The sequence below is a fragment of the Nannospalax galili genome, unplaced genomic scaffold (assembly GCF_000622305.1).
Source record: "Nannospalax galili isolate Female #2095 unplaced genomic scaffold, S.galili_v1.0 scaffold500, whole genome shotgun sequence".
NCBI classification, from domain to species: Eukaryota; Metazoa; Chordata; class Mammalia; order Rodentia; family Spalacidae; genus Nannospalax; species Nannospalax galili.
The window spans coordinates 1695069-1720673 of NW_008347292.1; the positions used below are offsets into that span (position 1 = coordinate 1695069).

At 41.7% G+C, this 25605-nt stretch overlaps 1 protein-coding gene across 4 annotated transcripts in view; it reads right to left on the reverse strand.

The window, feature by feature from the left end:
- Nucleotides 1–1998: 1998 nt before the first annotated feature.
- Nucleotides 1999–25605, reverse strand: part of Efcab11 (EF-hand calcium binding domain 11) — a 205976-nt gene continuing 182369 nt past the window's right edge. For all 4 annotated transcript variants that reach the window (XM_017800804.2, XM_029568634.1, XM_029568630.1 and 1 more), the window contains one exon: nucleotides 1999–2217. In XM_017800804.2, coding sequence (XP_017656293.1) covers nucleotides 2139–2217 — 79 coding nt within the window. In that variant the 3' untranslated portion in view covers nucleotides 1999–2138. The remainder of the gene's footprint in view (nucleotides 2218–25605) is intronic.

Genomic DNA, 25605 nt, shown 5'->3' on the forward strand with positions numbered 1-25605 from the left:
CAGTGCATCCCCAAGGCACATGACCATACACCCTGAGCGAAGTGACCCTAACCTATTCCTGAAGGCTCTGAACTGGATCATGGACCAGTTCCTTTTGAGGATGGTGTGAAGCTGTTGGTAACTGAGGGAAGGAGACAGAATCTGGAGGTGCTGGTGTTGTGGGGCCCTGGACCCTAGCTTCACCCCTGCCCTCCCACTACTAGCTTCCTGTAAGTTAGCTAAGTGATTTTTTTTTTTTTAAAGAAAATTATCTTGGGGTAATTTTCTGTCATTGAGATAAAAAAAAGTCTTGACTAATCTAGGGTCCTGGATATGCTCAATAGCTCTTCCATCTTCCCCTCTCACCTCCCACAGCAACTATAGAAAGTGACCCCTCCCTTTCCTGTGTCATCTGTCTCACGGAAACTAGGATCCAAATAGGGACTGCAATATAAAACTTTGGATTTCTGACAATTACTGAAATAATTGCTCTGTTAATAAATACTATTAGTGTGCTTTAATTTTTTTTAATTTAAGAAATCTAATATATCTTTTATGTTTTGAGTTCAGGATCAATGACTAAATTAGTCCCTTTATGATGAAAATGCTTGCTGAACAAAACTATTCAAAGTCAGAAACTGGAACGCTTTGTAAAAAAACCACACATGATTCTCGATGACACAATTAATCCATTTCCGTCTTCGAAATAATATTTCATTCATATTGAATAATGATTTTCAATGCATCTTTGCTTAGTTTATGGAATTTTGAATAAGGCTTTAATTCTAAACAAACTTTTAATTTCAGAATAATTTTAGATTTATTGAAAAGTCGTAAGTAGCAGCTGAAGCCCTTACTTAATTCATCTCCACCTAATATTCCTAGAGCTCCGCACCTAGAGGACCAGATTACATTTCAGTTGTTATTTACTTGTCTAGTCTCCTTAGCTTCCTCTCCATTGCTAAAAATTTTATTTTTCCTAAGGTTATCTGCTAATAATTATATGAGACCAAAGCTTGCTTAATGTTTGTTCTACAAATTTATTTTTTTACCTGATCTTTTAATGCTTAATACTTTAATGTTAATTGTATTAAACATTGTTTTCCTTTTTTACAAATGTTAACATTGTGAAATCTGAACACTTAGAGATGAAGTATTGGTGTTGATAGCAGAATTATTTTTAATGGATGCTGTACACCTGGGGTCACAGTGCCCTCCAGCATAGCAGTCACTGGAGCCCAGGGGCATGGGTGGAGGTGTGAAGACCCTGCTCCATGATGGCTGAGGCTGCAGGGTGTGGCAGGGCAGAACCACCTAGAACCATAAGTATGCAGCAGTGGGCTGCTAGGTAGCTGAGGACTTGCTTCTCTGAAGCAGGAAGCCCAGGCCCAGGACATCCTAAAGGGACCTGAAAGCATACCATTTTGTTTGCTAAGGCCAATATCGCACTCTGGTTTTCTCTGCATAAGGCAGGGCTGTCTGCCTTGTGTTGGCTCATCTGCTTCCTCTGTTTTGCATAGCCAGTCCCTGGGCACAGATCTGCACTTTGGGGACATTATTTTATAGAAATCCCAAGCCTTTGTTTTCCCAGCACTTGCTCACTGTGTAGACCACAGTAAGCGCACAGTTCAACTAGTTGAGTGAATGAAGGGCATGGACGCCACTGGCAGGACAAAGCTGCCTATCCTCAGGGATGATGAGGGTCAGGGATCCAAGCCAATGGCAAATTGACTAAGCAGAGTGTCCAACCTGCAGTGTGGAGGATGTTGGGGTGACGAGTGGAAGGGAGAAGACTAGTGGGTGGAACTAGCAACAGCAGCCTGACTCAGGACTGTTGGCAACATGAAAGAAGTACCCACAACCCCTGGGATTGAGAGACCAATACCAGCTCCCAGTACCCACTACCCCTGGGATGCAGAGATCAATACCAGCTCCCAGTACCCACTACCCCTGGGATGCAGAGACCAATACCAGCTCCCAATACCCACTACCCTTGGGATGCAGAGACCAATACCAGCATTCAACAACTATGATCAAGAGTTTACTCACAAGCATGTAGTATCACATTTTTACTAGAATGAGGTTTGTGTGACCTTCAAATATATTACCATCTATTGTTCTGTCCAGAATTTCCAAAAGTAGCTCACACTAGTTCGGCTTCACTTTGCCTGTCCATAGTTCATGGCATATTCGAAGTCTCTGAAGCTGACGTGACCATCGGAGTCTTGATCTGCCTCCCTGGAGAATAACACAGAAAGTTACTCTCACATTACCCTTGTCAGCACCCTCCATGTCAGGAGCACACTGGAATCTTCCTTTCTCTGTATGTCTGCATGAGGGAGGAACCTACCTTATCACTTTGAAGGCTGAGGTGGATGCCTATACTTTCTCCTATACAGTGCTAATAACTAAGGTAGGGAAGAACAGAAGGATATTTATTAAAACCTACAGAAACAATATGTGCAATGTATTTGAGGGATGGATCTAAATGCACAGGTTATATAAGAAAAGGAAGAGTAAGGGGTTGTAGTTTTTGATAGAGTGTTTGTTTAGCACGCACAAAGCCCTGGGTCTCATCCCCAGTGCTACATACAATCCATGACACGGGCCTATAATCCAAGCACTAGGGAGGTGGAGGCAGAACGATCAGAAGTTCAAGGTCATCCTATTCTACATAGAAAGTTTGAGGCTAGCCTGGGCTACACAATACCTTGTCTCAAAAAAAGTAGGAATAACTGTTTTTCTAGCTGTCTCACATGTATTTTACTGTTTTATATACATACACATGCTTCATAAAACAAAAATAAGAGATAAACAAGAGAAAAATATTTTAGTAGCAATTAATGATGGGAATCAAGTCTGACATCCCACATAGCACTGCCTTTATACCCCCCAAATGGCTAAATCTTTGTGCCAATTCTGGGATGGGCCCAGTTTACAGAAAGAGCCACTGAGCCTTAAGGAGGCTTGGCAATTTTCTCATGATCATGTGACCAGGAAGCTGCCAAAATGCACCTCAAAACTAGGATGGTAGAACTCTAGAGTCAGGGTTCTATCATATCTTCACCTTGCCTTCCTGTGTAAGCAGAGAGGTTTCCATATGGCTAAACACACTTCCGTGATTTCTCATTGGCTTCACTCACACCCTGGAAACACTATTAAATCCTCACAAACACCCACTAAGCTTTTCTAATTCCTATGAAGAGTGATGAAGATGTGAGCCCTTGACTGATGGGCTGAGGATGTGGGAAGCCTCGGCAGGGCCTGTGTGTCCCTGTGTGTCCTTGGGACCTCTGAGACATGGGCATTGCTTCCTGAGCAGGTAGCAGAGAATGACACACATTTCACACCATTAAGATAAAGCAAACCAGAAGCAGAAAACCTCAGCACCAGCAGCAGCTCATGGAACTGCCATCAGGAACAAAAATTGTCCCTTAGCGTGTGTCTGAAAGGGTAACACACGAATATGGTCCCAATTCCTCTTCAGGGGCATTTTAAAATAATGCATGACACGTCTCTTGTGGAACTTGTATGGTTGATACAAATTATATTGTTGAAAAGAAAATGAAAACAAAAACAAATGGTACTAACCATGACACAGGGCTTTTTAAAGCAAAGACTGGCTCAAGCAAGAAAGTCACTAATCACTGTAATAGTTTTAAAGCAGGCTTTTAAAATATTGAATTCTAAAATAAACTTTCTGAATATTTCATGCCAAAGTCTCTGAAGTCTGTAATGGTTCTGGATAGAGTGATGATAATTTTTCATTCTTTTGAAGTAGAGAAAAATCCCCACTTCTCTGCCCCAGGGCAAAACCATGTTGCAGCGTGTTAGTGTAAAATGACTGCACACTGCAGGGGCCATTATTCTTGTTACTTCTTTTGGTGAAATATACATGACGATTTCATGCTATAAGGCACCCAGAGCATCATGTCAGATCTCTTCTAAGGGATTAGAAATAATCACTATCACACGTTACTGACTGCAGGATATAAATTGTCCCTTTTATAAAAGTAGATAATTGAAGATTCTTAATATTGCCTAAGTATTTCTTCCCAAGGAATCTGATTAGATAAATGGCTTTTTTTCCTCTTTGTGCTCTGAATTGGTATGCCTGAACTATAAATCTCAGAGGGCAAATGAAGTGACTAACCTAGAAAAGAGCCGTTTAGGAGAAACTGAAGCTGTTTCTATGCTTTCATTCACTTACTGGGATGCTGAGAACTGCAGAGAAGGGAAGCCCTCTGCCCATTTTTCTCTGTAAACAGCTTTCGTTGTTACTGTATTCACCTCTAATTTTTCTTGCTGTCTTTGCCAAAGTTTTCCATTGGAAGGTGGAAAAGAAGTATAAAAGGTGAAAGTTCATGACTTGGAAGGCATTTTGTTCCCAGACTGAACAGGGAGAAGCATCTTATTTATATTTAGAATGAGACACAGCATAATATGTTATGCTTTTTGACATTTCTTTACACATAGTCATTTCAACTAGAGTAAAGAGGAGACTGAAGTTTAAGGACTATGATTTTTAAAGCTAGTTTTCATTACAGACAAAATTATTTCTGTGGAAGACTGTGGCACCCACACCTGGTCACCATGTGATGGGAACTGGGCAGGCGGTAGGTGGAGCTGGAGATCTGGAAAGAGGAAGACTGCCATTAGGTATAAAGGAACACTGTTTCCTTGTTTCTGTTTATAGCCTTCAACCCTAGTTCTGAACACACTGTTTTAGTCTCATCTGCTATCTATTCAGCACTAAACTATTCTGCCACCCTCACTCCTTCTAGAAATCAGCTCTAGGTGGGCAAGAACTTTTGCTCAAAGTTGTGTCCCCAACTCTTAGCCCATAGAACACAATGACTATGTGTTGAATAAATGGAATGAATTTGTGGAATAAGTGGAGCTGGAGAAACAGGTAATATTTCACTGGCTGCTTTTTAGCCCATTGACTGTCTCACTACTGTCAACGGTCTAAAAAGCAGCCAGTGAAATAAAACACGGGGAGAAGTCACCTCTGAAGCCCCCAGGGACCAGTGTGTCCATTATGGTCTCTGCACCCAACTGCATCTGGCAAACACAGAGCAGGCACAGGAAGGACCATAGGAGGGATGGACTTTGGAAAGTGAGACTGCAGAGAGCAGCAATGGATGGAAGGAATCCCTTGAATAAATATCAGGTAGGCGGAACAGGGAGGCGTGCCCAACCCAAGGCCTACAGGGTCATGTGCAGCCAAAGGTGGCTGTGAGTGTGGCCCAACACAAAATCCTAAACTCACTTAAAATGTCATGAGATTTTTTTGTGATTTTTTTTTTTTGTTTCATTTTTTTGGGTAACTTGACTGTGTGGTTCTCAAGCATGAACTTTGTAGATGACAATGCCAAGTCACAATGTCAAACTGTCAGGCAAACCTGGAAGAGCCAACAGGTAGGACACTGTGAACTAAAGCATGCGGATGTACATGTGTCTTAATTTCCCCATGGTGGAGGACCATACATATAAAACCAGGGAGGAAGCTGCTCTCTGACGGTGAGACTCATGGACAGAGATCTGGACACATCCAGGCTCAGGCCTCAGAATCAGCTGTGCAAAGGAATTGACAAAAAGATGCAGGAGAGGAATATAAATTGCTACTAACAATATTAAGCGCTTTCTAAAAATGTAAGTCCAATGACATTAAAGGATTTTTGGGTTGTTTTTAAGATGCCTATGCGGGGTTAGGAATTGGTTTTGGGAATAAGGACTCTAGAGAGCTGGAGGCTCTGAATAACTTTATGAACAACTTAGGATCTTTTGGGAGGAAGGGATGAGAAGCAAGAAAAGTGAGAGGCACATTAAAGACAGGGAATGGCATAGTGACCAAAAGCCTCTGGTGAGCTTCTGCATTCACAAGGTGCTTCCATGATGCTTGTTATAACCCCACCTCTACCTCCAGCCAGGGCTGGGATGGGCATGCATGCTAAGGGGAGCTTGGGGTGTTTGGGTGGAATTAGGGGCTGAGGACTGAGGAGATGAGTTGTGTCTAAGCAGGAGCAGTAGAGAACAGGGAAGGCCAATTGGGAGTGGTAACGTGATCCAATAACTGAATTAATACACAGAAGGGATCACCGAGGGCCAGATGCTCTCCAGAAATTTGCAAGTATCTTGAAAAGTGCTTAGATTCCCAAAGGATAAGGAATGGGCATTCTAGGCAATCCCTTCTGGACTTAGAGGTGCAAGACCTGGACTGACTGGGATACATGGAATTTTAGGCAGGACTAGACAGACCGTTCAGCTGAATGCCAACATTTTCATTCTCTTACAACACATACATTTTTTTCTGAGTCACTGTAACAGCAAAAGTGGTTTACAGGGATTTTCATGAGTATTACTATTTTTTTTCCTTTTATATCCTAATTGGTTAAGTAAAGTTGTTTTCCTCCTGGTGGTATTGTGTGAACTTTAGTAGCCCAGGGAAATATATATTTCCCTGACTGGAGACTGAGGTCTGAGCCCAGGAGAGCCAGAGTTTCACACACTCTATCATGAGGCCAGGCCAGTGTTACTCTACTAACACCAGTTTGTTCGTTAATTAATTAATTAATTAATTAGTTAATTATTGTGTGTGTTCCTGTGTGTATCCAAGTACGTGTGTGTGTGTGTTGGTACATGTGATGGTCTGAGGATATGCCTCAGGTGTTCGTCAGGGTTTCTCGCTGGCTTGGAACATGCCAAGTAGGTGAGGTTGGCTGACCACCAAACCTAGGAATCTACTTGTATCCTCTTCTCCAGTGCTGGGATTCCAGGTGTGTGCCAACATGCCCAGCTCTTTTTATGTGGGTTCTGGGGGTTACACTCAGGTCCTTCTGCTTGTAAGGCTAGCACTTAACTGAACCATTTCCCCAGCCCCAACTGTTCTTTAATTTTAACTGAAATATGTAAGCAGTATTTCTCCCAAGTAGTCACCATTTCTTATACAAAACATTTCCATCAGAACAATTTCTTACACTGTTCTGAAAATATTTCTTGAAAAATTGCTTTTGTTATAAAATCATTTCAGAGTAACCCATGGCCAGTTTTCTAAAGGCAGATTTCAAACTGGAATGCTGGCTTTCACCCAAGGTACTTAAGAAAAAAATCAAGAAACAAAGAGAGAAGGGTTATAGGTTGTGTTACATTAAAACAATGTGATATTCTTTATTAAAAGAAGTTAAAACTGGGGCTGGAGAGATGGCTCAGCAGTTAAGAGCACTGACTGCTCTTGCAGAGGACCCAGGTTCAATTCCCTGGTAGCATCCACATGGCAGCTATGAAACATCCTTAACTCTAGTTCCGGGGGAATCCAAAGCCCTCTTCTGCCCTCTACAGCATTGCACGACACAGGTGCACTCACATACATGTAGGCAACACACTCATACACATTAAAAAAAAAAGGACTTAAAACTATGAAAATGGTGTTTTAATCTGGAAACAAGAGTGCAAGCCAGTCTCTTAATCATCACTGCAATCTCATAAGCATCTGTATTCATTTGGTAGGAGCTGGAGGTTATATGCTAAATAGAATAAAGATGGTAGGGTGACGGGCAATTCTGTCTTGAAGTATTATTTAGGGTCCCGGGAGAGGGTGCAGTGGGTAAGGTTTTCTGTAGAAGCATGAAGTCTAGAGTGCAGACCCCTAGAGCCCATGTAAAAACATGGTCACACGCACACCTGCTATTATAGTGCTCCTACAGCGAGATGGAAGGCAGAGGCAGGAGAATTTCTGAAGCTTGTGGGTCAGCTAGGCTGGTGTACACAGTGGCAAATAACAGAGCCCATATTTCAAACATGGTGGAAGGTGAGGACCAGCACCCTAAGTTGTCCTTTTGCCTCCACACAGATGCCTGCATTCAAACCTAAGAACATGCATACACATACATAACACAAGATGAAAACAAAGTCTTCTTCAGTACTACACGTTTTCTCTTTTTTGTCTGAATTTCCTAAACGAGCAGTCATTATTTCCTACTGCACAAACCCTCAGAAGCCAGAGTGGGGTTTCTCTCTTCCTCAACAATGTGACATTTTTGGAACAAACAGTGCTGCATTACAGCACAGCGCGACTATGCTGTGCATTGCGGGATGCTTACCAGCATCTCTGACCTCTCTCTACTCACTAGACATCTGCAGTACCCTACCCCCATTGTGATGGTCAAAAATGTCTCCAAACATTGCCAAGTGCTTGTGGGGTGGCAGGGTAGGAGGAAAGACCAAATCCACCCTGGTGGAGAACTACTGAGCTAGAGGAGCCATAGTTTGACAATTACTGGGAATACTCGAGTCAAACCCACATGTACTACAATAGTTGTCATGGCTGGGGAGATGGTTCAGTGGGTAAAGCACTTGACACACGAGTGTGGGGACCTGAGTTTTCATGACTAGAACTCACGTAATGTTGAGAAAGCAGAAGCCCTGGAAGCGCGCAGGCCAGCAATGCTGAACAAAAAGAGATCCTGTCTCAAACACAGTAGAAGGCAAAGATCACACCTAGGTTGTCCTCTGACTTCCACACATGCACACGTGCCTGTACTCACACACACAAACGCATACACACACACACACACACACACACACACACACACACACGAAAAGTAATTGTCTTTAAGACTTCATAAGTGAATCCAGGGTTACCCTGGTACGTTTCCTGGATGGATCATGCGGCACATTGCCCCAATATTGTGTCTGGCTAGTTAAAGTTCCAGAGTGAAAACTGAGCTCAGAGAAGACCTGACTTGAGAGACCAGCTCCTGCTGGCAATATCAGGGCTGACAGACATATCTGTGTTCCCAGCAAACACACTGACAGACAGTAATTATCCTGAGTCACTGGCATCGTCAAATACAGTTTTTGAAAGTTGACAATGTATTTGATGCACTTGAAACATGAACGAGAAATTTAATGTGGAGGCAAAAATTTAAATGGGAAGAGTTTTTTTAATGGCGGCGGGGGAGGGAGCAGTTTTGGAGAGCACCTCTTTCTCTTTGGTTCTATATGGAGTAATTTAAACTAAAGTCAAAACTGCCATTCTATTAGGGACAAAGCTGTCATATTGGCAGAACAGGGGGAGTAAGAATTACCCACTAAGCAGGGAGCCCCTTTTGCAGAAGAGAGGACCCTCCCCTTGGAGCTGCTGTAATGGCAGCCCCCTCAGCTGCCTTCTCTTGTGAGGAGCCTGCTGTTTCTCTTCACTGGCGAGCTGGCCTCTTTGTTGATGAGAGTCCTGCAGGGTTCTACAGCAATTCCACTGGTGATGTGTTTATTAATTTTACCTTTTTTAAAGATACATGTTAAGAAAATTCACTCAAACACAGGGAAGATTAAGAGATATGGGATGATTTCTGGGCTTTTCTGGGCTCCTTTGTGACTGGAAGATGCCATCTCTCCACTGCACTAGACTCCTTTGGTATTCACCACACACTATGCACCCCACTTTTACTCCAACCACTGCTGGGAACACCTCCCCTCGGCTCTTCCAAGTGTCTTTCCCTGTTTTCCTGGAACTGCTCTGATGTCTGCTGTGTATGCACGTGCACATGCACGTACAAGATATGGAAGAAGGCTTTAAAACCCCACAGATCCACCCTTGACCAATCAGGCAACAGGACTCAGTGGACAAACTGGGATCGTTATCTTCTGTCTCTCAGGCCGATGATCTGATATTCTTTTTGGTCCACTTGTGCTTCTGGTGTTGCTCATGGTAGTGACGAACTAGGTAAGATACTTGTATTGCTTTCCCCTTGCTCTGTTTCACAATAACCTGCACACAAACTTTTGTTGTGGGCTCTGCTTTCAGGAGGAACCCAGGTTAAGACACTGGAAGGTCTATTTTGTGAGATGAAGCTCACATGATGCATTTAAACTGCTGTCAGCAATAGTACGTCACTTCCAATTCTCATCCAGTTAAGAGGGACCTCACTACTTGAAATAGATCAGTCTTTAGCTATTTGCAAAATGGTTTTTAGAGCAAATTAAATATTGCCTTTACAAAGAGAGCCAAAGTTGAAGTTCTAGACAACTGAAATGACAGTTACAGAAAACCATATCAGCAGACTTCTCATCACTGTCTAATAGACACATCTTATTCAATAATATTTGGTCTGTCAACAATAAATAGTATTATTATGGCTTTAAGTGGTCCTTCATTGTGAAGACAACATACACCTGAAATAGAGGATCTTTATAGGCTCTTTTCAGAGTCAGGTACAGGTGAGAGCTGACTGAGCAGGTTTAGACTGATCTCTTAAGGATGAACTGTGAATGATAAAAGAATGTCCAAACAGTAAACAAGAAAGAATGACAGAGGCCAGGGGAGACTGGCTTCTCTGGCACTGGGTTCAGCTATGAATTAATAAGGCAGTGAGTATTTTGGTTATTTCCATGATGCTCACCCTGTGCTTTGTGGAAGATGTGATTTGGGTGGGACAGATCTCCACTTTAAGCTCCAGACATAGCTCTGACTGGCCTAAGTCAATCACTGTAATCTTACCCTCCTTACCACAGTGCTTGGTTCAAGAATTGATAGGCTTATGCCAATAAATACTTGCACTCCTCCCCTGACCACTAGTGATTGGTAAAGAATTGGTCCAAACATAAGTCTAGAGATTCTGCTTGCAAGTTGAAGATGCTGGACATCTGGGATGCAAAGGGGAGGCCTGGTCTTATAGCAGCCTTTTCTTACCATAAGGGTGAAAGTCTCTACAATAGCCCTGGCACAACAGTGCACTAATCTGATAATCTGTGCACAGGCATTCATGTTGCAACTATCAGCTTGAAATGGAGCTCTACACATGGAAGGAAAGGGGTCAAAACAGCTGAGGGAGCTGTAGTAATCAAAACATGCCTGAGGCCTGTGTGAAGATTCTTAGTCACGGACCCAATAAATGCACTGGTATTTAAGGCTGTTTGCAAAGGACTTCCTGCCATTTGCAATTGAAGTCACCCTAACATACCTGGTATCCTGCCTGTAATCTTTTCTAAACCTAGGAATTCAGAAGATTCCCTTGTTTTGGGTAGATATTTCCCTAGGCCCTCACGGGGTACCTGAAACCACAGCTAGTATCTAACCCTATGTAGAGTAGGTTTTTTCCTACACATCTATGATAATGTTGAATTGGACACTACAAGAGAGATTAGTAACAACAAACAGTAAAATAGGCCAGTGATTAACAATACACTATGATAGATTTGCCACCATCATTATTGTCACACTTTGGGACCATTGCTAAGTAAAAGGGGGTGACTTGAACAAAAACAAAGTAGATTTGCTAAGGAAGACAGCTATGTAGTGACTACATGCAACTAGAGTATACAGTATGAATATAAGGGACAAAGGAGTGAGACACAGCAAGATGGCACATTGTAGGATGGTGTGCATTTAAAGCTTGTGAATTATTTATTTCTGGAGTTTCCATTCAATATTTCTGGGTTGAAGTTCTGGGTAACTAAATCTAAGGAAAGTAAAACCAGGGATAAGGGGGCCTACTGTAATTTTTTTTGAAAGATTCACCCATTCAGATTTTTTCCTAAGATGCTATCCCAAGATTCTGGATTATTCTCCTCAGTCCTGTAATTTAAAGCTAACTTGCTTGCTGTATCTATTACAGTTTCTTTTTATGATGCCTTTCTTTGTTTTTTTGAGATAGGATTTTATGTAGCCCAGGCTAGCTTTAATTCAGTATGTAACCAAAGATGATCTTGAACTTCTGATCTTCCTGCCTGATCTCCCAAGTGCTGAGATTTATAGGCCTGAGCTACCATGCCTGGATTTTATGTGGGGCTGGAACCCAGGGCATTGTGCATGTTAGGCAAGCATTTTACTAACTGAGCTATATTCTCAGTCTTACAGTTTAACTGTGATTCGTGTGTGTGTGTGTGTGTGTGTGTGTGTGTGTGTGTGTGTGTGTTATATGTGGTATATGCACATCTGTGCATATATCCATGCACAGCGGTCAAAGGAGAGCATAGGGTGTCTTGCTCTATTATTCACTACCTTATTCTCTTGAGTCAGGTTCTCTCACTGAACCTAGAGCTAGGCTGATGGACAGCAAGTCCTACTGATTCTCTTGTCTCTGCATCCCCACCCCCCACAATGCTGGGGTTATAGGTTCCCACATGTCCACACCTGGCTTTTTATGTGGTTTCTAGGGCCTTGAACTCAGGTCGTCATGCTTGTGCAGCAAGTACTCTTACCCATCTCTCCAGCCCCCAAGTGTGATTCTTAATATGCTAAAGAGACCAAGCTTTGCCTCCTCAGAGTGACAGAATAGATCAAGTCCAAGAAAAAGGAAAAAAACGGGTAGAAAATGCGATCATGGTAGGGAGATTAACCATAAAAACTCACTTTTTCCTATTTACTAAGTTTTAGGAATGAGGAATTGTATTTAAAGTGAGGCATGTGTTAAAGGGAGAAAAGAATGTAATTTCGATATGCCCAATCACTGATTGCTTGGACTGCTTGTGGGCCTGGGGATAAACACAATCAACACATGGCCCAAAGCCCCGCTCCTGGCAGTCTGCTAGTTTTTCTTTAGTGAGTATTTTAGCAGAGTTGCTAACAAATACTGATGTCATCTTGTTCTTTTGGTTTGATTCTCTGGAAGAGAAACTGATTTAAGGAAACAGCACAGACCAGACAGCTCTAAGGAGAGGAAGGGAACAGAAGCATCTTTGACCTAGCCACAAAAAATCGGTTTCCTGTACATTGGGTCAGTGGCTCTCTGCCTGTTCCCTAGGCTGTATCTGCGTGACTGCTACAGGCCTCCCCTAAGTACGGCACGGACAGTGTGGTCCAATGGAAGCTGCCCAACTAGGAGCTCCTGCCTTAGCTAGGCTGCATGGGGCTTTGTGACCTTGGACAAGGCTTTGTGACCTTGGGCAAATCTCTTAGTGCCACAGATTCCTAGCTCCTCACTTGTCAAGCTGAATGGTTGTGCTAGATGATTGATAAGACTTAAAGTAGCCTTAAAATATGATGACTGCGAGCCAGATCGCAGTCATACTACTAATGTCCTCATATACAGAAAAATTTAAAAAGCAACCTAACTCCCGTTAGCCATTTTAAAGCAGTAGCTGGAGTCTTTGACCCTGTGGACAGCCATAAGGAACCACATGCATATAAAAATGCAAACGAAGGAAAACCCAGCATTCAACAGTGTGAAGTATGAATGGGGATAAAGCCATTTCTATTTCAAATAATCACTTCAGCAGAGATATCCGGTACCATCTTGAACTTGATTATGAGATAAAAGGAATGGGACAGAGATGGCAATCATTTAATCTCTTAAGAACAGCTATTCTGAAGAGCTTTTCACTCTGCGTTCAATAGATTTCTAGCAGGGTATGATCTGGCTGGAAAGAAAGCATAATGATGAGGAAAATGATGTTTTCAATAACACACGCTCTTACAGAACAAGTCCATCCACAAAGGAGGCAATAAAATGAACTCTGACCACTTTAACAGATGGCGTAATGGCTCAGTGCGCAGATGCGGCCTCCCTGAAAGCAACAAGTTCATATCCTTGACTGGAGGTTTCAGAATGAGCTGAACTTTCAAGTGAAATGCAGGAAAGATTACATAGTACCAGACAAGAACGCGGAGTATTAGTGGGTTCAGAGGCTTGCAGAGATGGGCTCAAAGAATAGGGCTTAATGAGCTTTATTTTGCTAATGCAACAAACAGTTGAAGTTGAAATGTGAACTATAAAACACTGAGCCATTTGTAAATGCCCTGCTAATAACACTGTCAGCCAGTTTTGTGGAAAGCTTGCTCTGCAAACCCTGCCTTGGAGTCAGAAAGCACCAACTGTCAAATAATGCTTCTTTTCTCTGATATGTATGTTTTTGAGTAGAATGTTTTTAATAAGATATGATAGAAGAATTGTAGAAGTCTTTTGGTTTGTTTTCTTAAAAAAAAATTGATGAATTAAATTTAAAGTTCACCTGGAAAAACAAATATGCCATAAGATTCAGAACTTAAAAAAAATGTCAGAACAAAAATAGGAGTCCTCAGTGATTTAAACAGACTGATCATTACTGTTTTCCAATCAATAACGGGATGGTGTCTGGAAATATGATACAGGGATTCAGCAATGTTCAAACGAGACGTTTTGAGTCAGTGGGGTGAAATGGGCTATAGGAGTGGAAGCTGCAGGACCTGGTTGCTTAGTTTGGGATGGGTTCACAAGACAGAGCCTGCTCTCTGCTGACAGAACCTTCCTCTCTACAGTACCGCAGCCAGACTACGTTTCCAGCCTGCCCTACAGTTACAGCAACTGGGAGCTCTGGCAATGGAATGTTACTAATATAACGTTACCGAAGCAAAGACTATCCTTGGCTTAATGTTTCAAAGGAGGGACAGGACAGTCAGTCACCTTACAGGAAAAGGATTGTGGCTTGGCTAAATTCTGAAAGATACTTTCCTCTGGGGTTAGCAGAGACGCCTCAGAAATCCAGGTGATCTGCTCCATATAGCTTGGTTATAGAAAAATTATTCAAACACTCTGTGAAGTCAGGCTTTTTTTTTTCCAATAAAGGAGAATATAAGAATCTATAAAAATTAGGATTTTTTAAAAACAGTTTGTACTTTAGTTTTAAATAATCCATTTTTAAAAATAGATTTTTACAGCTCAGCTCATTTCTCATTGACCCAACATCACTGGGCCAATGGGAGACTTGGCTTTAGTTCAGTATAATTGTAATAAATTATTTATCTTTCATTTAAAACATGCTCCTAGCATTTAAAAATTCTGGGCCTGTGGACAATAATAAACAATGTAAAATGGAATCATATTTCATAATGAAACAATTCCCTCAAATTATCAGAAACATTCTATTAATAAAGGTTCCCTATTACCAAAAAGTCACACCAAATGGGATGACCACAGGCTTTTAATGAGAGGATTTCAGTCTAATGAGAAAAGTTCTGAGGGTATTACAAGTGTTTAGAAAAGTATGGAACATGCAGAGAATGTGGCATGGCCTGTCACATCTCAGGATAAAAATCAAGTCCCAGTGCAGAGGGGACATTCCAAGACTGACCCAGATATGCTTCTTCAAGAACCCCCTCCTCCCCGCCAGATTGAACCTAGGGCTCTGCACAAGTTAAGCAAGTACCGGTCCACCCAGCTTTATACTAGCCCGCTTTTTATTTTGACACAGGTCTGGCCTTGAACTCAAGGACCTCCTCCTTCAGCTCCCCAAGTGCTGAGATTACAGGCATGGACTTGTTTTCTATCCCTGCAATAATTCTCAAAGCTACTATGGAGGTAGAGGAGGAAAAGGAATGTAGCTGAGGGCAGTCTCATGGTGGACACCTCACATCCCATCTAGACAGGCCTTTCTCTCCCTCGCAGTCTAGCACTAATCTTCCTGCTGAGGTTGGCAGGCACTTGCCTCAGAGGGTTAGGAGGAGATGAGTTTCAGAAGCTTTAGGCTGAGAACAGACTCTGGCTCACCAGGGGTTTCAATAATGTGTAAGTCACTAAGGGACATTAGAGATGGGGCGGGGGCTGTTCCTAGCCTTGGGAAGAAACTGCTCTCCCATAAATTGCCACACTAATACCGATTTCAGGGATTCAAATTACTGGCCCCATCCAGCATGACATTTTCTGCCCATTATCTAGTTTCTCCTGCCTCCAGGCAGGGCCACACCATTGATTACGGAGCATTTCAGCCACTAAAAAAGATCACGCTCATCATTAAAGACATTAAGTGTTGATCTGTGCTGGCTAAGTGACTTAAAAGGTTCGTGGCCCTTCTAGTAACAACTCAAAGAGGCCATTTCAGGATATTTATTAAACAAATTAAGTATTTACATTATGCTTCAGCACAGAGGCACAGCCATCAGTACAGAAAACAAAACCAAGAGAATTTGTTTGGGATAAAAAGTCTGCTAGTTCAGTTTCCTAGAAGTGGGGGTGGAGGAACATGCAAATGTTTGGGGAAGTATGAATTGAACAGGCAAAGTACTCTACCCTCACCCACATCCATGGCTAACCCACTCTAGAAAGTATCTCATAGATGTGCCCAGAGGCTTATCTCATAGGTGATCCTAGATCTTGTCAGATTATCAAAGTTAACTATCATACCATCCTGTGGGCTTAGGCTATGGATCATTTTAGCAGTTTCCCTTTGATCAGCAGAACATTTGGGTCCTGTTATTTTTAATGTAATAAAAACACTTCACCCTATTGTTATAGCCTTTAAAATTTTCATTTTAAAGGTTATATATAATTTTCTAAAAGCTTTATAATTTATAAATTACTTATTGCTGGGTTCTTTATTGTTCCAATATTGATTAATTATATAAATTCATCAATAAGCATATTCATTAAAAATGATTTTTCATGAACTGGAGTGGTAGTATGAATTGCCTGTAATCATCATAATTTGGGGGATTGGGTGGATTGTTGCACAATTCTAGGCCAGCCTGGACTACATAAGTGAGGTCCAGGCCAACCAGGGGTACATAGCACGATGCTATCTGAAACCTCAAAACAAAAGAAAACAAAACCAAGCCTTTTTCTTAGAATGGGTTCCTGAGCATGCCTTCACCAAGACAAAGCAGAGCTCACTATGGACCAGGCACATCAGCTTCTGAAGAGGGAGGACTGAAGAGAAAGGTCACACAGTCCAGCCAGAGAAAGGATTAAGTCATTCTACATGCAAGTAAGAGGACCAGTGCACTAAGTGCCCTGAAGGAACAATAAAAGGCACCAAGAGAGGGCAGGGTAGGGGGATCTGAACAGGGTGAAAGATTAGAGTTTCCATTCCCCAAGGAGGTGGGGCCGAGTTAAAATCTGAAGCATGAGCAGGGAGCTCATTATGGAGGTCCAGGCGACAGATGGGTTTCCTAGGCAGAGGGAACAGCATATGCAAGGGCCCTGAGGCAAGTGAAAACAAGGTAGGTTCACCAGACTAGAAGGAGGTAACTGTGGCCAGTAGGCTGTGCTGAAGATGGAGCCAGGGAGGCAGGACAGTGAAGAGAATGAGGGATTCTGGTTAGTCCAGACAGCAATGGGGAGCCATGAGTACCTCAAGCAGGGGCTTATTTGCTTAGACATAAAATGTGAAAGATTGCCCTGGCTGTGGAGGCAGAAGAGTATCCCACTTAAATAGTCTTTGCTAATCTCCAGAACCTGTGACTGTATCACATAGGAAAGCAGAATTAGAGCTACAGATGGAATGAAAGACCTTAAAAAGATGATCCTGGGTTATCTGGGTGGGCCCAATGTAATATTTAGGGTCTTTAAAGGCAGAAGAGGGGAGCAGAAGAGTTGGTTACAATCAGAGAGAGATGGTGAGCTGCTGTGTAGGAAGGCTGAGGAAGGTTCCATGAGCCAAGGAGTGCAGGCAATCTCTAGAAACTGGAAAAGGGAAGGCAATGGATTTTTCCCTAGATGCTCAAGAGGGAATACGGCCCTGCTAGCACATTGGTTTTAGCCCAGTGAGACCTATCTTAAATTTCTGATCCCCAGAACTGTTAGATGATATATAAAGCAGGCTGGGCCTTGCTGAATGACTCCATCTGGGTACCACTGTCAGGATGGAATGGCTCAGCATCTCATATGTACAAGTTAGCAACCACCAGATACTTGGAGCAATTAAACATACCAAACTTACTAGAGTTACCAAGATACACAGCAGGGCAAGGTACAGCAAAAAATGACTCCTAATACCATATGGTGGATACATTGAACTTAGAGAACTTAACACACTAGACCAAAGACAGGGTGTGCACTTCGGCTACAGCATGGTACACTGACATGCGTACTTTGTCACGGGCAGCACTGGTGTACTGGTCATGGCTCTGACCCAGCAGATGACCAACAGCAAATTCCCAACTGTCCACAGACAATGTGTTCTTCCCTGTCATCCATGTTGTCCACTGAGACACTGTCCAGACAACTGACTTCTACACCACTACCATTGGTATATGGACCCAGCACTTGACAATCTACACTGTGTGCTGCTTCCCAAAGATTCTGCCCCTTTCCACCCTTTTGTAATTGAGTGAAGTGTGATGTGTGATTGAGGGTTAGAGATTTTAATAACTGAACATGGAGGGGAACAAAGAGTTTGTGGCTTCTGTGGACGTGATTCCAAGTCAAATCAGGAAGTGGAGCCAATGAAACTGGTACAGCAACAGAAGCTTGGTGGTGTATTGACATCGCTCACCCATGACAGATAATGAACTTGGATTAATTTGAGCCTCTGAGGCTGTGGTAACTTGTTACAGCCACAGGGCAAGCTAGCATGGGGGTGGTTATTTTGGGATATTTTATGTTTCACAAGTTTTTGACACAAAGCATACAGACATTTGGAAATATTCATCTGCAGGTACTCTTCTAACATGTTGTAAATAAAATTATTTTACCTTTCATAACCTCAGTTTTAGCATATATAAAAAGAAAATACATTAAGGCTGGTTCTAGTTTTAAATCTCAGAGTTTAGAAGCTTGGAAAGGAAGAAGCACGCTTTTCAGTTACATACTTGCTAGTACTTGGCAAACACTGGGGGAAAAGTGATATTAAAAATAGTAATCTGCATGAAAGAAGGAAAAGATTCCATTTTTAAAGAGTACTGAAAATATATAACAATCTGGGAATACCTTAATACGAAATGTGTTGAACTTAGAGAAAGAAAACTACAAAATCCTATTGTGACATTTACAGGGGTATTTGAAAACGTGGAGGGACAGGCTGTATGAGTTCCTGGATAGGAGGTCTGAACATTATAAAGATGCCAGATTCTTCCCAATTAATTTATAGGTTGAATGCAATTTTCATCAGAACCCCAAAGGGAGTTTTTGGAGCATCACAATCAATGACTCTGCCATTCATCTGGAAAATAAACAGCAAGAAGAGCAGAAAGCAACTCGAAAACAAGAAATATCAGACTTTAGAACATGTTCCAAGAACTGGGGTAGGGATGTGTGTGTCTCTGGAGTAGGAATACGAGGACCAAGGGACAGAACAGCCTGCGGAGGGCCCTACATACGTAAAGAGCTGAATATAAAACACAAATATATCCTATCTTGGACAAAAACAGAACAAAAACAAAGATGTAAAAAACCAAAATCAACTCAATATAGCACATAACATAGTCATTACACACACACACATACACACACACCCACACACACACCCACACACCCACACCCACCCCTAAATAATTCCAAATACATGAAAGTGCTAAATAGTCTCAACCAAGAAAACGGAAGTGACAGTTAACCTGGTCTTAAGAAAAACTTTCTTGGCATAAGTGTAATAAATGTAATAAATTGGGAATGAAAAGATCCCAGATTTGAACAAATGAAAAGTTAAATAGTGGTGGCAAGATGGCTCAGTGGGTAAAAGCACTTGCTACCAAGCCTAAAGACCTGAGTTTGATTCAGGACCCACAGGGTGCAAAGAGAAAACCAATTCCAAGACATTCTCTCACCTCCACATATACGCCATAGCACCTGTGTGCTCATACCTGTACATGTGTGCATAAGAATACAAGGGGTAGAGATGTGCTAAAATTAAAAGCTAAAATATCTACACACCAAAAAGGCATTGCAAAAATAAGATAAAAACAATAAACTAGAAAAAAAGTAGTACTAAAAATAGAAACAGGTGAATGTTCTACTAAGGGAGAGAAAATGGGCAAAAGATGCAAACAGATAATCAGAGAAAAGAATTAGGGTTAGGGTAATAGAAAGAGCTAGTGGGTGTGTGGAAATATTTAATATTACTGATAATCATAAAACAAACATAAGATATCACTTTTCCTATTAGGTTAGCAAAGATCTGAAAGATAAATTATGCCCAATATCTGGTAAAAGTGTGCTGAAATGGGGGCACAGCTGGGAGACTGGGATCTGTTCATCAGGCCACTGGGTAAGAAGTTTTATATCCATAAAGGTGCTGGAATAAATTCATGTTCTCAATATCTAGGAACTGCTGTGACAATGATCTGAAAATGGGGACATGTTTGTTGTAGGGCTATTTATAAAGCAAAGCTGACAAATGACTGACAGGCACAGTACACAAAACTCTCACTTATTTTAGCAACATAACACTTGGAAAAGAAGTACCAAAATGTGAACAATGGTTTCTTTAGTTGGGTAGGAATATGTCTGCTACCACAGAACTTACAGAAAGCTCTGCATGCATCTGGGAAGGAATGCCGCTCTGGTCTGCATGCATCCCTCTGTGGTAGTTTCCTCCGGTGACCATGTGGCCTGACTGTTTGACTCATTCATAGTCTTTAGTAATAAATACAACCCCATATGGAAGTTTCACTGAAAATAGCTTCTCAAGGGAGCAAAGAAAACTGAACAACACCACATTTTAGAATTTTTGAATTAAGTCACAGGCATAAAACAACCCAGAACTTGTGGTTAATGCTGTAATTTTGGCAACATAAATACCCCAAGATAAGATTGTCTCCAGTGTTCCTCTGCATCTCCCTCCTAACCGCCCCCCTCCCCAAGAGGAGCTGCATGGAGGGCTGAAAAACTGCCAGCCCCCCGAGGTTCAGCACACTAGAGAAAGGCCTCTATTCACCTGCCCACCGTGCTTCCAAATTCCAGCTTTCTCTCCAGGACAGTGACACAGGGTTGCTTTCTTCAAGGAACCTTAGAAAAACACCCAGCCCACTCTGAACTGTACAGATGAAGCAGGGTTCAGAAGCACAAAGCAACTTTCCTGACCAGGACAGAAAACCAGGTCTCTTCTCAGATAACTCTGGCCTTTCTGAGATCTTGACAGTCTTTGTCAAAAATCAACGTTGGTCTCTTTTTACATAGAGAAAAGGCCAGTTGTAGAAGAGTGCCATTTAAAAGCTATGTACACATCTGCCAGGAGTGCCAGAAACAAGAGGACCCCCATTTCCAATTTGACGACCCTTCTGAGCTTATGTGGGAATAAACTCTGGGGCTAGGATCATTTGCTGTACAGTCACCCCAAAGATTTTCATAGCCACTCAGAATTCTGGACGGAGTGAGTCATGAAAATCTGTGCCTTGAACTTGGCAGTCCTCACATCACATCACATATCCTCCCCAGAGTTCCACAGAAAAGCACAAGGAAACATTCTAATAACTCTGGGAGGGAAAAGAAAGCATAAAAACATTTCAAAATAGTGCTCCAAAATTATGTAGCAAGTGTGCATTTGAAAACTTTCCATTAAAGGTCTTAATTATGTTTTTCTCTCACAGATGCTGGATTGTGCTTAAGAAAAGAGCCCTTAGCAAAACTCGAGTTTAATAGATGCGTTGATATCATAATTAGAGAAATTTCATTTTGAAATCCATTTTAATTAATACTACATAGATAGTTATAAATCTGAGTTTTGAGTAATGGTGAGGAAATGAACTATCAGGGGAGAATGAATGTTCTTGGAACTTTTGAAGATTACAGTTGTGATCAAATTGATGGTTTAACCAGAAAAACAAGAATCAAGAAAGAATAAAAGGGAAGGAGAAGGAGCAGTCTGGAGACTGAGTGGAGATGTGGAAGAATGCAGAGTCTGCAAGAGCTTCAGGCCACGGAGTGCCAAAGTCCACTCAAAAAGGAGAGCTTTCAAAGCTTTAGAACAAATGATAAAAAAGGTTGTGTGACCAAATGGAAAATAACCATAAAAGAAGTATATTCTCATGAAACAGATCATTCACTTTTAGTCTACTTTGTGAGTGGCTGTGATTGCTGGTATGTTAAAAGGACCAAAGGAAGTTTTGGGGCTGGGGAGATGGTTCGGTGGTAAAGTGCTTGCTGTGTAAATATGAGGACCTGGGTTTGGATCTCCAGCAGCTTTGTAAAATGTCATGTGTGGCCCAACAATGGGGAACAGACTGGCAGATCTTGGCTTGCTGGTCAGCCACTCTGGCTGAACTGGTAAAATTGAATGAGAGGCCCTGCCTCAAAAAGCAAGGTGAAGCAATTGAGGAAGATATCCAGATGTCAACCTCTGACTTCCACACACTCCTTCCTGCACAGAACAAAACAAGCCCTTTAGAATGCAAAACCAGCATCACTCAAGGCAGATTGATAGCAGTGGCATATTTCCTAAGTAAAAATATCTTTCCCTTATGATCAATCCCTACTGGGGATTGATCATAGGGCCTCACACATACTAGGCAAATACTCCACCAGTGAGCCATAGCTCCAGTCCTTTCTTTACACTTTAAGACAGGTCTTGCTGAGTTGCCTAAACTGACCTTGAACTTGTTTTGAAGCCAGGTAAGCCATGAATATTTTGACTCCTGCCTCAGCCTCCTAAGTCTCTGAGATGGCAGCTACTGTTTATCCTATATTTTATTTGAAAAACTATTTGACAGTCTTGCCATTATGATAAACAAGAAAAACAAATAAGAAATATTAATACAAAAGGAGTATCACTGCATGCTAGCTGCATAATGCAGTTGCAAGTATATGCCCCAAAACACTGATCAACGTGGAATTTTACAAATATAAGAATTCAGAAATATATATCACATAAAGTATTCTAAAAATAACTATTTTATTTCTTTTTAAAATTATTTTTCTGGGGCTGGAGAAATGGCTCAGCAGTTAAGAGCACTGACTGCTCTTGCAGAGTACCTGTGAGAGATTCCTAGCACTCACATGGCAGCTATGAACTGTCCTTAATGTCAGTTCCAGGGGAATCTGAAGCCCTCTTGTGACCTCCCTGGCACTGCATGACATGGGTACACTCACATACATGCAGGCAATACATACACATAAAATAAAATTTTTTAAAAAAATATTTTTCTTAGTCGGGCGTGGTGGCGCACGCCTTTAATCCCAGCGCTTGGGAGGCAGAGGCAGGCGGATCTCTGTGAGTTCAAGGCCAGCCTGGTCTACATAGTGAGTTCCAGGACAGCTGGAGCTACAGAGAGACCCTGTCTCAAAAAGACCAAAAAAAATTTTTTTTTCTTATTTATTTTTATTTTATGTGTATCAGTGTTTTGTCGGCACATATGTACATGCGCCATGTGCACACAATGCCAGAAAAGGCCAGAAAAGGGTGTCAGATCCCGTGGAAGTGGAGTTATAGATAGGTGTTTGCCACCATGTAGGTGCTGGGAACTGAACCTGGGTCCTTTGCAAGAACAACCTGTATTCTTAATTGCTGAGCCATCTCCTCTGCCCCAACTGTATTTCTTTTAACAAAAACAATTTTTAAAAATTTAATTCAAAGCTAAATTTCACTTATAATGATGATTAGCTATAAATATATTTAATACATGTTTATTGAGTACCTATTTGGTGACCTAAGATAGGCTGCATCAGTCCAATGTAAATGAAATTACAAATATTTTAAATGAAAAAAATAAAAATATTGCAAACATGTAAATACCTCAAGTTAATTCACAGATTTAATCATTTAAAATAATATAATAGCATATTTTATTACACTATATTATTAGAAAACTCTAAAATCCATATCGGTGATTAATGTGGAACATAAAAGAACTTGGCTTGGAGGACATCAGAATGAGTCACAAAGCAACTTACTCTAAAAGCACGTAGCTGGCTTCAGAACTCAAGACTGATGGGACAAAGCAGAGAATTTAGAAATAGGACACAGGCAACATGAGAATTTAATACCTGACAATCTCAGGGCAAAAAGTGAGGAGAGGACTGGAGAGATGGCTCAGCAGTTAAGAGCACTGGCTGCTCTTGCAGAGGACCCAGGTTTGATTTCCAACACCCACATGGTGGCTTACAACGGTCCATAAGTCCAGGTGCAGGGGAATCTGATCCTCTCTTCTGACCTCTGCAGGCATTGCATGCATGGTACACTTACATACATGTAGGCAATACACTCATACACACAAAGCAAAAATAGTAAATAAGATATGTTTTTTAAAAACTGAGAACTGTGGGTCTCTTTGGCCCAGGATGGCCTTGAATCCATCATCCTGCCTCAGTCTCTTGAGTGCCAGGATTACAAGCATATGTTACCACTCCTGGTGCATATTTCTTAACAATGTTAGCAATGGAAATGTACACCTTTACTTTATACCACAAAGTAAAATAAAAATTAGAGTCAAGAAAAATTTAATATGATTTCCCAAATTTAGAAGAAAAATATGTATGCAAAATGATATTTAGATTAGCTATTTAAAATACAGAAAATATTGCAAGTATACTGTAGATGGGGCAAGAAAAAACTAAGCTAAAGGTAAATATGGCTGGGCTGGAGAAATGGCTCAGTGGTTAAGAACACTGGTTGTTCTTGCAGAAGACCCAGGTTTGAATCCCAGCACCCACATGGCAGCTAACAACTGTCCGTAACTCCAGTCCCAGGAGATCTGACAGCCTTTTCTGACCTCCACAGGCACTGCACGACATGGCTGCACTTACCTACATGCAGGCAATACACACATACACATAAAATAAAAATAATAAAATTAAAAAAAAAGGTAAATATGGCTACAAAAATATTTGTTGACATCTAAAATACATGGAAAGATCTCAGAAACACGTAAGAATAAGTTAAGAATTCCAATGATAAATGGTCAAAACTTACAAAAGAATTGTCTTTAAAATATCCCAAATTTAAGCAAATGTTCCACTTTGCAGGTAAGTGAAGCTATGTAAACCATAATGAGACATTTGGAATGAGATGCAGAACAGCAAGTTAGGACCTGTGACAAAGACACAACTGTGCAAGGCTCCAGGGAACATCCTATGATTCCAATGAGCATTTCAAATTCTTTGGAAGGTAGTTAGACCATAGGCAACTAGAACTGCATGCATGTGCACACACACACACACACACACACACACACACACACACACACATTGGGAGGAGGAAGGAAAGAAGGGATGGAGGGAAAGAAAGAAATCATATATTTCACCTACTAAATCTAATTCTTTTCCCCCTCACCAGACCTGCTTGGGATTTCAACATGGCTGAAGGTAGGGAACACCTACGTCTTTATCGCCAGGTGTTTGTAGCAGGCCTCCAGGGGGCAGGGAGACGCCCCACCAATTTGGCCAAGGTAAGGTCAGTGACACAGGGAGCAGACGAGCCGCCCACTGTGTTTCTAGAAAGACTTAAAGAGGCATATCGGAGGTACACTCCCTTTGATCCAGACAGCCCCGATCAGGAAGTAAGTGTTTCCATGTCTTTCATATGGCAATCAGCTCCTGATATTAGGAGTAAACTCCAAAGAATGGAGAATTTACAAGGGCAAGGTCTTAGGGACCTCTTAAGGGAGGCAGAGAGGATCTTTAACAAAAGGGAAACACCAGAGGAGAAAGAAGAAAGACAAAAAAGAGAGGCAGAAGATAGAGAGGCAGTGAGAGATCGAAAGCGAAATAAAGAATTAAGTAGAATCCTGGCCACAGTAGTGAGAAAAGAAAATGAAGTCAGAATAGAAAGGGGGGGAGACCGAGGGCGTGTCCGGTTAGAAAAAGACCAGTGCGCCTACTGCAAGGAAAGAGGACACTGGGTAAAGAACTGCCCCAAGAAAAAGAAAAAACAGCAAGAAGAAAAAGCTGAGATCCTCAACCTCGATTAGGGAGGTCGGGGCCAGGAACCCCCACCTGAGCCCAGGGTAACTCTTCATGTGGGGGGACAGCCAGTCACCTTCATGGTAGACACTGGGGCGCAACATTC